Source organism: Fistularia commersonii, chromosome 24 (genome assembly GCF_037954325.1).
Source record: "Fistularia commersonii isolate RoL2024-O1a breed Wild chromosome 24, RoL_Fcom_v1.0, whole genome shotgun sequence".
Classification (NCBI taxonomy): Eukaryota; Metazoa; Chordata; class Actinopteri; order Syngnathiformes; family Fistulariidae; genus Fistularia; species Fistularia commersonii.
In genome coordinates, this window is record NC_141307.1 from 722,476 (window position 1) to 735,964 (window position 13,489).

Here is a 13,489-nt window from a genome sequence, read left to right on the forward strand (position 1 = left end):
TCTTTGTCAAAAAAAAAACAAAAAAAAACTCACTAGCCCAAGCTTACTGTTCTGTATATTTCCTGTGCATCTTGTATTTGTAAGTGTTATTTGCAGTCCCTATGTCCTCTATTGTAAGTCGCTTTGGATAAAAGCGACTGCCAAAATGTAATGTAATGTAATGTAATGTAATGTAATGTAATGTAATGTAATGTAAAATGCATCTGAGGCAGCTGCCAGACTCCTACCTCTGTCTCCCGGCTGGCCGTTCTGGCCGTTCTGTCCGGGGAACCCGGGCCTTCCGGGGGGCCCCTGCTCTCCCTGGAGCCCGGGGGCCCCCGGCCGCCCGGCCTCCCCGGGGGGGCCCGGGACGGTCCGGATGGACACCGGCGGACTGGGGACGTGGGTCAGGAGGGAGTTGTATCGCGCCATGTGACCTGGAGAAGGTCGGACGGCGGTCAGAAAGTAGCGGGGCGAGATGCTAATCCGCTTCCCCGAAAGAAACCGATGCCGCGTGCAATGCACGGATGCTAGCTTGATGCTAGCGAGGGGGTGGGAGTGTCTGTTTAACTTGCCACTTCATGCTGAAGTAGAAAATACATTAGCAACACACTGCAAATCATTAGCATAAACTGACCAAATGAGTCAATAACGTTGGTTCATGTAGAATACCGATGCTATCATTTGGTTGCTAACCCGATTCGGATGTCGGTAGTTCGCCGTTTCATCCGAACCGCTATTAGCCAAAAGCGGAGCTGGTCATTAAAATGATGGTAGCCAGGACAAGTACATGCTAGGACTAGCTAGGACTAGCTAGGACTGGCTAGTACTCACTCTGGATGAGCTGCTCGCACACCTGCCGGGCGATGGCCTGGACGGACGCCGTCGACTGGAGGTCGCCCTGGTGACGACACGTAAACAAACAAACAAACAAACAACCGCTATTTTGTTTACGACAGAGCGGCGGGTCTGGCTCTACTGACCAGTGAATGCTACAACTTCCTGTGTGGAACCGCCGTTACTTCCGTTTGTTTTTGTTTTCGCCGTTCCTACTATTCCACGCTACACACCGCCCGCTTTCTCCACACACGGATCGCAAGTTGTTATTAGAAATGAATGAAAAATAAACTCACCCGTTCACCCTTCTCCCCCTTGGTCCCCTGGGGGCCCTGAAAGAGTCCGGAGACAGTTTTTTACTTTCTGTGTTTGTGAGTCAAGCTCTAATCCTGACTGGCACTTCCTCCCACGGATTATTCACAGAGGGAAATAGGATAAACAAACCCACCGGAGGTCCCAGCTCCCCCTGCTTCCCTGGGGGCCCCGTGCTGCCAGGCGCCCCGGGGGCCCCCGGAGTCCCCTGAGGAGACAAGACGGTGGGAGGTCAGGGCATCGTCGCGGGAGGGGGGGGGGGCAACATTACCCGGCGTCAAGCTAACGGCGGCGGAGACTTACGATGATCCCCGACGGCCCCTGGGGGCCCGGGGGCCCGTCTTTGCCCGGCAGACCCTGAACAAACAGAGCATGCTCAGTAGCCACCTGGTTAATAAACCCCGCCCACCCCAAGCTAAAGAGCGCTACGTTCAGGACGTTTGGGGGGAGATAAATGGAATATATATCTTCATGGTCGACCAATATATTCACTTGTATGACCCAACCATCTCAGTCTGGCTTCTCTGACCTTCTCTCCAGAACATCTAACATGTGCCGTCCCTCTGATGGATTCATTCGATCCCATCGATTTCCCTCGGAAGATTTATGTTGCTATTTTTCTCTCCTTCTTTGCCGACGACTCTGCGCTCTCCTTCGCGGACAAACCCCAAAGTTCGATCGACGCCGAACGACTTATCCGATCTTCTCGCCGGCATCCCGACTCACCCGTTGTCCCTGCGTTCCCTCCCGGCCCGGCGCGCCGGGTCGACCCGGGATCCCCTGCGGGCACGAGATGACGCCATGATTCACAAAAACTTTTATTGAATCATATTTTTATTATTACAGAAAAAGAACATATAAAAAAACTCATAGAGTTACATTTGCAACACTTAAATATTCTGAAAATACAGTGGCGGCGTTGCCTTAGCGCTCAAACAAAGCTCACCAGGGACAACATTCAGGTAGCATTAGCACTGCTAAGCTAACTCATTTCATCTAATGCATGTTAAACCTGATTCTCTTTATAGTTTGTTTTGTAAGTGTTTCCTTTACCTGAGTTCCCTGCTGCCCGGCTTCGCCTTTCTGGCCTCGCTCCCCTGCTCCTCCCTGAGGACACACAACACACACCATCATTCATTCATTCATTCATTCATTCATTCATTCATTCCTAATGGAGGCTATCCCTGCTGCCATTGGCCGAGAGGCGGGGTTCACACGTAGGAACGTAAACATTCCCTCGGTCTAACAATTCACTCGTTCATTCGACGTCTCATTCACGCGGAAAACAGAGACATAAACGCCTAGCTAGCGAGCTAGCCGTGTGTGTAGCTAGCCGTGTGTGTCGCTAGCCGTGTGGGTAGCTAGCCGTGTGTGTGTGTTTGTACTTGAGGTCCGATGATGGAGCGTCCGCTGGGCCCCTGCGGTCCCGACTGGCCCTGAGGTCCGGGGACGCCGGTGTCGCCGACCGGACCGGCCGGACCCTGTGGAGACAGGTAAGGGGGACACCTGATTGGTCCGTCCGCCCACAGGGGGCGGGGCTTAAAGACAGGAAAACTGTTACTGCATGACAAGAAAGTTATATTTATTATGATGTTTTCAGAATAAAAGCTGTTATTTGTAAATAAAAAAAAAAAAAAAAAAACTTCTACGAAGCGTCAAATAAGTTGCTGAAGAACGTGTGGCCGTTGGTCGGAGGCGGAGCCTGGGTCCTGTCAATCATCCAGTGAAACAGGAAGTGGGAGGGGCTGAGAGGGAGGTGGGCGGAGCCTGGACTCACCACAGGGCCGGGCTCGCCGCGTTCACCTCGGGCTCCTCGTATCCCCGGGCCCCCCTGCACACACACACACACACACACACACAGCGGGCATCACCGTTAGGGAGTGTGTGTGTGTGTGTGTGTATGTGTATGTTTGTGTATGTCAGTGTATTTGTTTATGTGCATTTGTTTGAGTATGATTTTCTGTGTGTGTGTGTGTTTCTTTATATACGTGTGTGTGTGTGTGTGTGTGTGCGTGTGTATGTGTGTGTTTGTGAATGTCAGTGTGTTTCTATTAGTGCATTGGTTTGAGTATGATTTTGTATGTGTGTGTGTGTGTGTGTGTGTGTTTTTCTCTGTATGTAATTGAATGTGTGTGTGTGTGTGTGTGTGTGTGTGTGTGTGTGTGTGTGTGTGTGTGTGTGTGTGTGTGTCTCACGGGGGCCCCTGCAGGCCCCGGCGCCCCCTTGCTGTCCTGCGTGCAGGTGCAGGCTCTGGGCAGAGACGGACAGTCGTCCTCCTTCCTCTGGATGGAGAAAGACAGTGAGATGACCCGGTCGCTTCCCCTCATCTGATTGGTTGCGGGGCGAAGGGGGCGGGGCCCGAGGACTCACCAGGCCCGGGAGCTCGCAGCACTTGTCCCGCCCGGCCCACGACGTGCTGCACACGATGTCGAAGGCCTGGAGCTGGAACTGGAGACGGGACGTCGGGTTACAGACGTTTGCTAACGTTGGTCCACCTTAAAACAACCTGCATCATCTTGGAACCCGGTTCCTCTTGTACTCCTGGTTCTTGGTTCTCCATGACTCAGGAACCCTAGTAGAGCTGAGGGAAGCCTCGCTGTTCTCAACACTGGACAAACTAGATAACTTCACGTCAACAGGCTAAGCCTACATCCGCGTTCCACCTCTGGAACCGGTCAACTTGTACCTTAGTTCTTCAGTACTTCTACCCCCGACAAGTGGTACCACAATGACTTCCTCTGAAAAAGCACAGTTCCCGTGAGGTTGAGTCCTTCAACACTCAAGCCAGACCTTAAAATTTAGTGCGAACATGAGAACTTACTGATTAGTGTCCTGCGTCAGCGGTTCCTGCGGGTTCTTACCGGCGCAGAGTTGTCCTTGTTCCCTCGGGATCGTACCATCCTGCCCAGGACCTCCAGCCCGTCCGTGGTGATGTTCCCCGCCGCATTGATGTTCTTCTCCGTCACCGCCTTGCAGTCGATGGTCACGCCGGCGCTCGTCTTGCTGATGGAGATGTGCAGCTGCCGGAGAGAAGAACCGCACGTGTCTCATGTTCCAGCTGGTTCGGAAAGGGGGAGGTCGGACTACTCAGCATTCAGATGGCCTGAAGATCAAGATGATCCAAGACGGTTGAAACAAACAACGTTTTCCTGCTAGCCTCCACCTTCTCCTCGCTAATCCCCAACAGAGCAAAATGAAAGGGGGCGGGTCTTGTTCCTGTTCTTTCCAAGAGGTTCTTCAACTCCTCTCAAGAACCTTGGGTCACGAGACCATCTACCTCCACTGTGACGCCTTCTGGCGCAGGTCGGGGTTCGAAGGGTACCGAGTTCATTCGAGGAACAGGTGAACGGAGGAGGCACCTTGTGAAAGCTGCCGTAGAACAGCTTCTTGATCTCAGGTCCTTCGAAGGTGACGGTCTGGAACTCCCCTTTGAAGTCGTAGTTGAAGAAGGTCAGGGTCTTTCCGCCGTCTGCGCACAAAACAACATGTTCACAAAGTCGCAGATGTGGTATCTTTGTATTGACATCCAAGGTACGCTTCTCTCGTGGCAACTCACTGTCCAGGATGACGCCCACCAGCGGCTCGTTTTTCTTGTTCAGGATCTCCCAGAGGGCGAAGGGTTCCTCAGGGGTGTCGGGCAGGACCCTGAAGAGCAGGGTGATGGTGTAGTCCGATGGAAGCCCCTCCGGGTGGATGAACCTGCCCGTGACAAACAAGCCAAACGAGTCACCCGAAGCGTCTCGACGGCGTGAACACAAATGAACCCTTTTGTGGTGAGGAGAGGCACCTCCTGCATCTCCAAGTGTTACAAACGGTAACTCACCTGGTGGGCTGGGCCAGCAGGGCGTCGGCGTGCAGGTGGAAGCAGGGGAAGGTGTTGAAGGTCCCGGTGACCATGGAGATGCCGGGCACGCCGCTGTAGCGTTCCTGCACCAGCCCGAAGAGCTCCATCATGCGGAAACCTGTGGCGCCGGAGTACGGGACTCTTCATCAGTTTGGGGTTGTCGTGGCAGAACGGCGGCGAGGGAACCTTTGAGGACCTTCTGGAAACTTACCCGGCGTGGTGCTACCGCTCATCGGTACTGAGGGACAGGCTAGGAGAACAGAGAAGAACGGGGTTCCTTAAGAACAAAGCATACCGGTTCTTCTGGCAAGAAGCACCTGAAACAGGCTAACACTCAGTTGAAGCTAACACCACGGAGAAGCGAGCTAGCTAGCCGGCCGGCAAGCTTGGCGGTCGGCTAAGAGATGGACCGGATGGAGAACGTTCCACTCACTGGCTGTGGCTGCCTCGCAGACGAAGGTCACCAGCTTCTCCTCGATCTTCCTGAAGGCGTCCAGGTCGTCCACGAAGAAGACGTGGCGCTCGCTGGGCTTGCTAGCGATGCTCACCAGCTCGCCGTAGTCGGCGTCGGCGAAGCCGATGGCGAACACGATGTAGCCTGCCGAGGGTCAAAGGTCAGTACGGGCGAGGTGGGCGCTGGGGTTAAAGTTCAACCCGGCTCCTTCACCTTCCAGCTGCATCTCCCTGGACACCTTGTTGACGTCGTCCTGGGAGCGTCCGTCCGTCAGGACCACCAGGACTTTGGGGACGCCGCGCCGGATGCCGCCCTCCACCGTGAAGATGTTCTCCTTCACGTGCTGGATGGCGCGACCTGCGAGTCCATTCAACGCTTAAATCAAACCCAACCTAGAAGGGGACCTTTCTCAGGGCGTGGGTTTTAAAAAGACTCATTTCCTGTTTGGAACTATTCTACTTCCTGTCGAGGGGAGTTTGCAAACAAGCTACAGCTGGTACCCAAACATCTGATCCCAGGGGTGGCTAAATTACAGCTAGCATCGCAGCGGCGTCGATACGATCCAGCGGTTTGTAAACATTGATTAATGACCGCAACTGCTGCCTGTCTCACACACACACACACACACACACACACACACACACGTGTGCGAGCGCAGCCATGCTAATGCTAGGCACGCCTGGATGCACGCCGGCGGCTCATGGAACATGGAAGTGTCAATCACCGATCTGGGTTGACTTATTGATCCGTTATCGGGCGGGCGAACCGTGAAAGGGGGCGGAGCCTATCCCTGCCGGGGGCGGAGCCTACCCCTGCCGGGGGGCGGGGCTTCATCTGGACAGAGTAGCTGTCCGTCATCCACTCATTCATACCTGAGGACAGTTCAGAGTCCTAGATGAACTGGTTCTGGAGGACATGGACGGAACCGAGATAGGAGAACATGCAGAAGACTCCAAGGTTGAAGACCAAGGAAAGAACCCGGGAAGGAGAACATACACAGAACATGGAGAGAACCACCAGACAGATCCAAGGTGGGAGAACATAAAGGTATCAGAACCCGGGCTGGAGAACGCATCTGCATCATCCTCCAGGTGGAACCTTGGACGTTCCTCGCCGGAGAACCCGGAGAACCCGGCATTCCACCTGCCTGTCTTGGTGTTCCCGCCCTTGTAGGAGATCTTGCTGATGGCGTCCAGCAGACGCTCCTTGTCGGCGTACGAGTTGAGCTTGAACTCGGTGCGAGCGTCGTCGCTGAACTGGACGATGGACACCTGCAGAGGAGTCACCATGGAGTCAAGGAGTTAGTTAACTAGAAGAGTTAGTTAAGGAGCAGTGGGTTAGTTAAGGAGTCAGCGAGTTAGCTGAGGAGTCAGTGAGTCAATAGCTAGAGGGGTTAGTCGAGGTGGGTGCGTTATAGAGTTCACGAGTGAGTTAAGGAGCAGACGTGCTTGTTAAGGAGTAGGTGATGGGTTAGTGAAGGACTAGGTGGGTTGGTGAAGGACTACATGAGTGAGTTAAGGAGGCACTGAGTTAGTAAGTCAGTAAGTGAATGAGTTAAGGAGTCAGGGAATGAGCTTCAATAGTTAAAGATCAGGCAAGCGGGTTAAGAATGACGTGAGTTAGTTATGGATCAGGTGAGTTAGTTAAGGGGTCGTTAAGGGTGAGCGTTTGATTGACAGGTGTCTGAGATGGGGGGGGGGGCGGGACCTGCGCGCCGTCCGGTCCGATCTGGTCCAGGGCTCCGGAGGTGCTGTACAGGAAGCGGATGATCTTCTGGAAGTTGTCGTCTCCGATGCTCCAGGAGCCGTCCACCAGGAAGACCAGGTCCGCCTTGGCCGCCCTGCAGACTGGAGGAGACCACGGGTGACCAGAAGGTCAGGAGAAGGTGGAGCCAGAAGGTGGAGGTCCACTGGAAGGGGAAGCTCTCACCCTCCTTGGCTGGGGGGATGGTGGGGAGCGGCGTGGTGGTTGGAGGTCGGGTCGGCGCCGGAGTCGGCACAGGAACTGAGGACACACACACACACACACCTTAAATTAGAAACACGTTCATTTTAATTCCATCGTCGCACACTGAATGTATTAAAAAAGTAAACACACACACGCCTTAAGGAGATCAACATGCACCAACAGGCGCGCACACACGCACACACACACACACACACACACGCATACACACAAATACACACACACCCGAATGAGCACACACACTGACACCAGCACAACACACCAGGAAAAAGAACATATTGACACATAACATACACACACACACACACACACACACACAGCTGAAGCAGATAAACACACTCATGCACACTTTTACACAAGCGCACACACACACACAAACACACACAGGCACACACACACACACACCTTAAATCAGAAGCATGTTCATTTTAATTCCATCAACGCACAATGAATGCATAAAAAAAGTAAACACACACACACACACAAATACACACATACCTGAAACACACACCCAAACGAGGAAACACACACTGACAGCATCACAACACGCTAAGAAAAAGAACATATTGACACATAATACACACAAACACACCTTGAGCAGATACACACACTCATGCACACGTTCACACAGGTGCACAAACACACACACCTCAAATTACCGGCATATTCATTGTTATTCCATGACCGCACACTGAATGCCTAAAAAAGTACATGCACAAACACACACACACACACACACAAACACACACACACATCTGAAGCAGATAGACATGCATCAACAGGCGCAGACAGACACACACTCACACACGCACACACATCATCACCACACGCAACAAAAACAGTAAAAATAACATATAGACACATAATATACACACACTCACACACACCTGAAGTAGATATACTTTCACACACATTTGTGCACATTCACATCGACACACACAGATCCACACCCACACACACACACACACACACCTCAAATTACCAGCACATTCATTGTAATTCCATCACCGCACACAATGAAAGCATTAAGTACACACACACACATCTGAAGCAGATACACATACACACACATGCACACACACCCACACATACCTGACACCCACAAAAACACACGCCATCACACCACGCTATGAAAGCTAAAAAAGGCACATAATCACACACGCACACACACACACACACACACACACACACACACACACACACACACCCCTGTAGCTTCACCTCCTGTGTAATTTCAGATTGATCACAGCGCTGGGCGAAACCATGTCGGCTGTCAACTCCTCACCCCATATCTCCACAGTGGTGTGAGTGTGTGTGTGTGTGTGTGTGTGTGACCCATGCACACACACACACACACACACACACACACAAACAGACACCTGAAGCTGATAGACATGCACCAACAGGCGCAAACACACGCACACAAATGATCATGACACACAACGAAAACAGTAAAAAGAACATATAGACACATAATACGCACACACACACACACACACACACACACACACACACACACACACACACACACACACATACACACACACCTCAAATTACCAGCACATTCATTGTAATTCCCTCACTGCACACAATGAAAGCATTAAGTACACACACACACACGCACACACACACACACACACACACACACACACACACACACACACACACACACACACACACACAGAGCCCTGTAGCTTCCCCTCCTGTGTAATTTCAGATTGATCACAGTGCTGGGCGAACCGTGTCGGCTGTCAACTCCTCACCTTTATTCTCCGCAGTGGGGTGTGTGTGTGTGTGTGTGTGTGTGTGTGTATGTGTGTGTCAGACCCATGCACACACACATACACTCACTCACACACACACACACACACACACACACACACACACACACCAAGACACTGCAGCACAGCAGCGATCAGATGCTGAATACTGATGTCGGCCAGGGGAAGCTGAACAGCGGCAGGGGGAGTAAAGGGGGAGTAAAGGGGGGTAAAGGGGGGTGAAGGGGGACTAAAGGGGGAGTAAAGGGGGAGTAAAGGGGGACTAAAGGGGGAGTAAAGGGGGAGTAAAGGGGCGGGTGGTGGTCTTGGGGGGTGTCAGCCACCTGTGGCCGCAGGGGAAGCATCAATTCCAAGTGGCGACTTGTGGTACTCATTTCCATCCTAAGTAGAGGATCTGCGAGCATACAAGTCATTCCCTTCTTCCGTCCTTCTTCCTTTGCCCCTCCATTGTTCCCCAGGGGGCGGAGCCTATTTCCAGGAGGTTCCACCACCCGAGAAGGTCGTCCTTATGACGCCAATTAGCTTTAAAATTAGCTTCTACATCTCAATTAGCTTGAGATGTAGCCCTCGTGGCCCTTTTTTGGTCTTTGGCATGATGGAGATGAAGTCCAACAGTGCCACGGTGGAGATATATGAGCTGCCGCTGGTCCAAAGACCAAGTGTGAGCGAGCGCAGCGTCACATGACACGCGCTCGATTTTTTTTCCCTGCCAGGCATGATGGAGATGGGCTCCAGTCCATGAGCAGCAGGTGTGAACGGGCGCCAGCAACGGAGGCGGGAGGCTAGAAGACCAAAATATCCTGGGAAAAGATGAAAGAACCACCTGGACGCCTCCCCCCAAAGCCAATATGGCCTCCAGAAGGTGCGGAAAAAATAGCGGGGCGTCAGAAGATGGAGCTCCAGGGCCTCCACGCCGTTCTCAGGTTCTCGGACCAGGTCTGCGAGAACGGCGGAGGAACAACGGCCACCGAGAACAAAAGGAAACTTTCCCTGCACGTTAGCGCTGCATGCTAGCGCATTAGCATAGGGATGCTAATGGGGCGGCTAAGGCTTCTGGTTCTCCTCGGGAGGGGGCGGGGGGGGGTTCTCCATCCAGTCCCACCCCAACCATGACAGCTGACAGACACTGTGTGTGTGTGTGTGTGTGTGTGTGTGTGTGTGTGTCCACTCCATTGTCTCTATGTGTGTGTGTGTTTTCTCCTTGCCAGGCGGGTTCTAAACGCTATGGTGGCGCTATGGTCTGGACAGACCGTAGGTGTGTGTGTGTGTGTGTGTGTGTGTGTGTGTGTGTGTGTCATGTATTCCTAACTGTTCCTCTCACAGTGGAACTGAAACCGTCCCCACAATCCAGAATTAGAGCGATGGCGTGTTGTTGTTTTTACCAACCAATTCTACCAACTTCCTGGTTTCCTTTGCCACTTCCTGTTCGGACAAGCCCCTCCCCTGCACGTCTGTGATCTCACACACACACACACACACACACACGCGTTGGTATGGGCGTTCCTCACGTGTTCTCTCGGTGGCGGTGACGGCCGGCCCCTCGGTCCCGTCGGCCAGCTGGGCCAGAACGCTGATCCGGTATTGGCTGTTGGGCGTCAGGCTGCTGAAGCAGTGGCGGTTGGCTCCGCCCCCCAGCGTGGCCTCCTGCCGCGGGCCGCCTGCAACACACACACATTTCATTCGGATTTGTTTTTTGTTTTATTGGAATGAGATGGTGAGCGGTTGGATGATTGACAGCTGGTCCATCCAGGTTAAGCTCCGCCCACTCACCCCAACGCCAGCTGTGGTTGGCTGGGCCTAATATCATTATTTTTCATATTATTGTTGAGGTAAAATAAGTTATCATGTATACATAAATATTAAAAGTAATATACATATGATATATGTATATAAAACCTTCCCTTACCTCAGCATGGCTAAAGCTAAGGCTGACTCACTCTAAGGTTAAAGCTACACGTGAGGCTAAAGCTAAGGCTAACTCACTCTAAGGCTAAAGGAACACCTGAAGCTAAAGCTAAGGCTAACATGGAGAACCCAGAGCCCTCCTGCAGCGAGGGGATCTTCTGGTCCTGGTTCTCCTGGTTCTCCATAGCGTCTCTTCCTCATCACTGACCGATTCCGCAAGCGCTGCATTTCCGAAAGTTGCCGGTTCCGCGCCCCGGGTTCTCCAACCCCCCCAGATGTTCCGCAGGCGTCGGCGGGACACAACGCTGGGTTTGTTCTCCGCCAGAAGATCTCAGGGAAGCGAGACCATCTGATTGGACCAAGAACTCGCCCACAGACGCAAATATGCCAGAGGCGGCGTCCCGACGGCGCGAGGCGTTCAAGGAACCATTGATTGATCCTCACGTGGGTAATAAGGTTATGTAATAACCTTGCAATAAGCCTGCGATTAAGGTTGTGTAATAAGCGTGTAATAAGCGTGTGAGGACTCACTGGGCAGCGGCTCGATGGCGACCCTGTAGGCGCTGGCGTGGCGCTGAGGGACCCACTGCGCACACATGGACGTCATCCGCACCTGGAAGGGGCTCAGGTTGGTGACGCCCAGGTACACTGAGGACACACAAAGTACGTCAACACACCAATCCACATCGGCGTGTGTGTGTTTACATTGTTTGTGTGTGTCTATTACTGGTATATGTGTGTGTGTGCATTGTATTCAGGTGTGTGTGTATCAGTCACTGCATGTTTATCAATCTGTGCATGTGTTGGAAATGTGTGTGTGTGTATGTGAGTGTGAAAAGTATATATGTTTTTACATATATTAGTGTATACGTGTGTGTTATACATGTCTGTGTGTGTCAGCGTGTATATATGTGTGTGTGTGTGTGTGTGTACCGGTCTGCGCCCTCCCTGCCAGCGCGTCGCTGGAGCCGGTGGTGTAGGACGCGATGACCTTGACGCTGTACATGGTTCCACTCAGAAGGTTCACGATGAGCATGGTGTTCACGTCCTCGCCCACGAAGGTCTCCAGGGCGGGGCCCGGGCCTGGGGGCGGGGGCGGGGCCAGGGAGGGGCGGGGCATCAACGCAGTCACAGGGTTGGTCAATTTCAAAGACGGGTTAGCATCACGAACAACACGCGCGCGTTAGCGGTAAACGACAACAACAGGGTGTAATACCACCCCCGTCCACCGGGGGGCAGCAGACCGGCTCACCGGTCAGCGGCTGGTAGACCACCCGGTAGCCCATGGTGGGGGACGGAGGGGGGTCCCAGCTGATCCGGAAGCGGTTGTACCACTCCTCCGACACCCGTAGGTTCCTGGGGGCCGACAGCGGAACTGGGGAGACACATATAATATGATTTATCTTGAATTAGAGCTACAAAAAGTTAACTTAAAGGTCATTCGGGTCCAAAATCATGCCCCTCTCTTCCGCTCTGTTCGGAGCTAAAAAGCTAATCATTCCTTATCTTCACGTCTCCTGATTGTGTCTGGTCTTCATACCTTCAGACAGTGGCGTCCGGTCATCCATCTTCCCCCCGGAGAAGCGCAACCCCCACCCCCCCAATCCCTCACCGCTAACGTGCCGCATCCATCATGGCCAGGCGGCCGGCGGGTGCTGTTAGCGGTTGCTAATGTGAGCGCCGGGAAGATGGATGCGTCTGCCGCCTCCTCGCCGGGAGTCGGGCGCCGTTATTGACGTCCTGCGAGCGTTCGGTGGCGGCGAAATAGAAATGGCCTCCGGGATGTTAATGTCTTCATCGTTTTTTGTGATGAAGGTTTGAAAGAAATGAAGGGACTCTTCTTCTTCTTCAGCTACGAGAACTAGCTTCATGCTAACGGGCTACTTGGATTCCACGTCCACAAACTTTGTCTTCTGGAAAGTCTTGAACATGAATACTTTTAGCTGCGAGGTTATTTTCCAGGACTCACCTTCACTACTATGCGATGGGTAGTTAGCTTATCTAGCTAATCACTAGTGGAACTTTATTGCTAGCTTCTGTTTGACAACAGGAGCCATGCTTTTAGCAAAACATCGAGCTAACCGGTGACATTTAGCAAACAAAAAACAGCCTAATAGAGTTAGCAACCTGACTACCTGTCATGCTACATATAGCATTTTAGACAATTGTATTTATATATGTATAACCTGGTTGCTGTTTACATATTTCTTCAGCGAATTGAGAAAACTTGCTCGCTAACAGTAAGACTTCCTTTCTCACAAGAGCATCTGACAGTTAGCTTGTGTGAAGCCAGTACCATTAGGGTGTTATCAAAATGCTGAAAATAAGCACAGCATGCGTTAGTTAGCATCCTCTCTTTTTCAATGCTAAATAAACATTTGGCTGAAAATCCTTTAAGTAGTTTTGATGAGG

The 13,489-nt window shown here is 52.4% G+C and overlaps 1 protein-coding gene across 3 annotated transcripts in view; it reads right to left on the minus strand.

The window, feature by feature from the left end:
* The window catches only part of col14a1b (collagen, type XIV, alpha 1b), a 38,169-nt gene that overhangs the window by 3,247 nt on the left and 21,433 nt on the right, over nt 1-13,489 (minus strand). For all 3 annotated transcript variants that reach the window (XM_086171175.1, XM_086171173.1, XM_086171174.1), the window contains exons 19-43: nt 12,330-12,452; nt 12,011-12,160; nt 11,609-11,725; nt 10,681-10,830; nt 7,356-7,430; nt 7,134-7,273; nt 6,574-6,697; nt 5,640-5,783; nt 5,406-5,570; nt 5,184-5,222; nt 4,952-5,090; nt 4,685-4,827; nt 4,488-4,597; nt 3,990-4,148; nt 3,499-3,576; nt 3,324-3,410; nt 2,906-2,959; nt 2,514-2,609; nt 2,182-2,235; nt 1,855-1,908; nt 1,432-1,485; nt 1,265-1,336; nt 1,113-1,148; nt 814-880; nt 228-416 (exon numbers count right to left, since the gene is read on the minus strand). In XM_086171175.1, the coding sequence (XP_086027301.1) occupies nt 228-416; nt 814-880; nt 1,113-1,148; nt 1,265-1,336; nt 1,432-1,485; nt 1,855-1,908; nt 2,182-2,235; nt 2,514-2,609; nt 2,906-2,959; nt 3,324-3,410; nt 3,499-3,576; nt 3,990-4,148; nt 4,488-4,597; nt 4,685-4,827; nt 4,952-5,090; nt 5,184-5,222; nt 5,406-5,570; nt 5,640-5,783; nt 6,574-6,697; nt 7,134-7,273; nt 7,356-7,430; nt 10,681-10,830; nt 11,609-11,725; nt 12,011-12,160; nt 12,330-12,452 (2,619 nt within the window). The remainder of the gene's footprint in view (nt 1-227; nt 417-813; nt 881-1,112; nt 1,149-1,264; nt 1,337-1,431; nt 1,486-1,854; nt 1,909-2,181; nt 2,236-2,513; nt 2,610-2,905; nt 2,960-3,323; nt 3,411-3,498; nt 3,577-3,989; nt 4,149-4,487; nt 4,598-4,684; nt 4,828-4,951; nt 5,091-5,183; nt 5,223-5,405; nt 5,571-5,639; nt 5,784-6,573; nt 6,698-7,133; nt 7,274-7,355; nt 7,431-10,680; nt 10,831-11,608; nt 11,726-12,010; nt 12,161-12,329; nt 12,453-13,489) is intronic.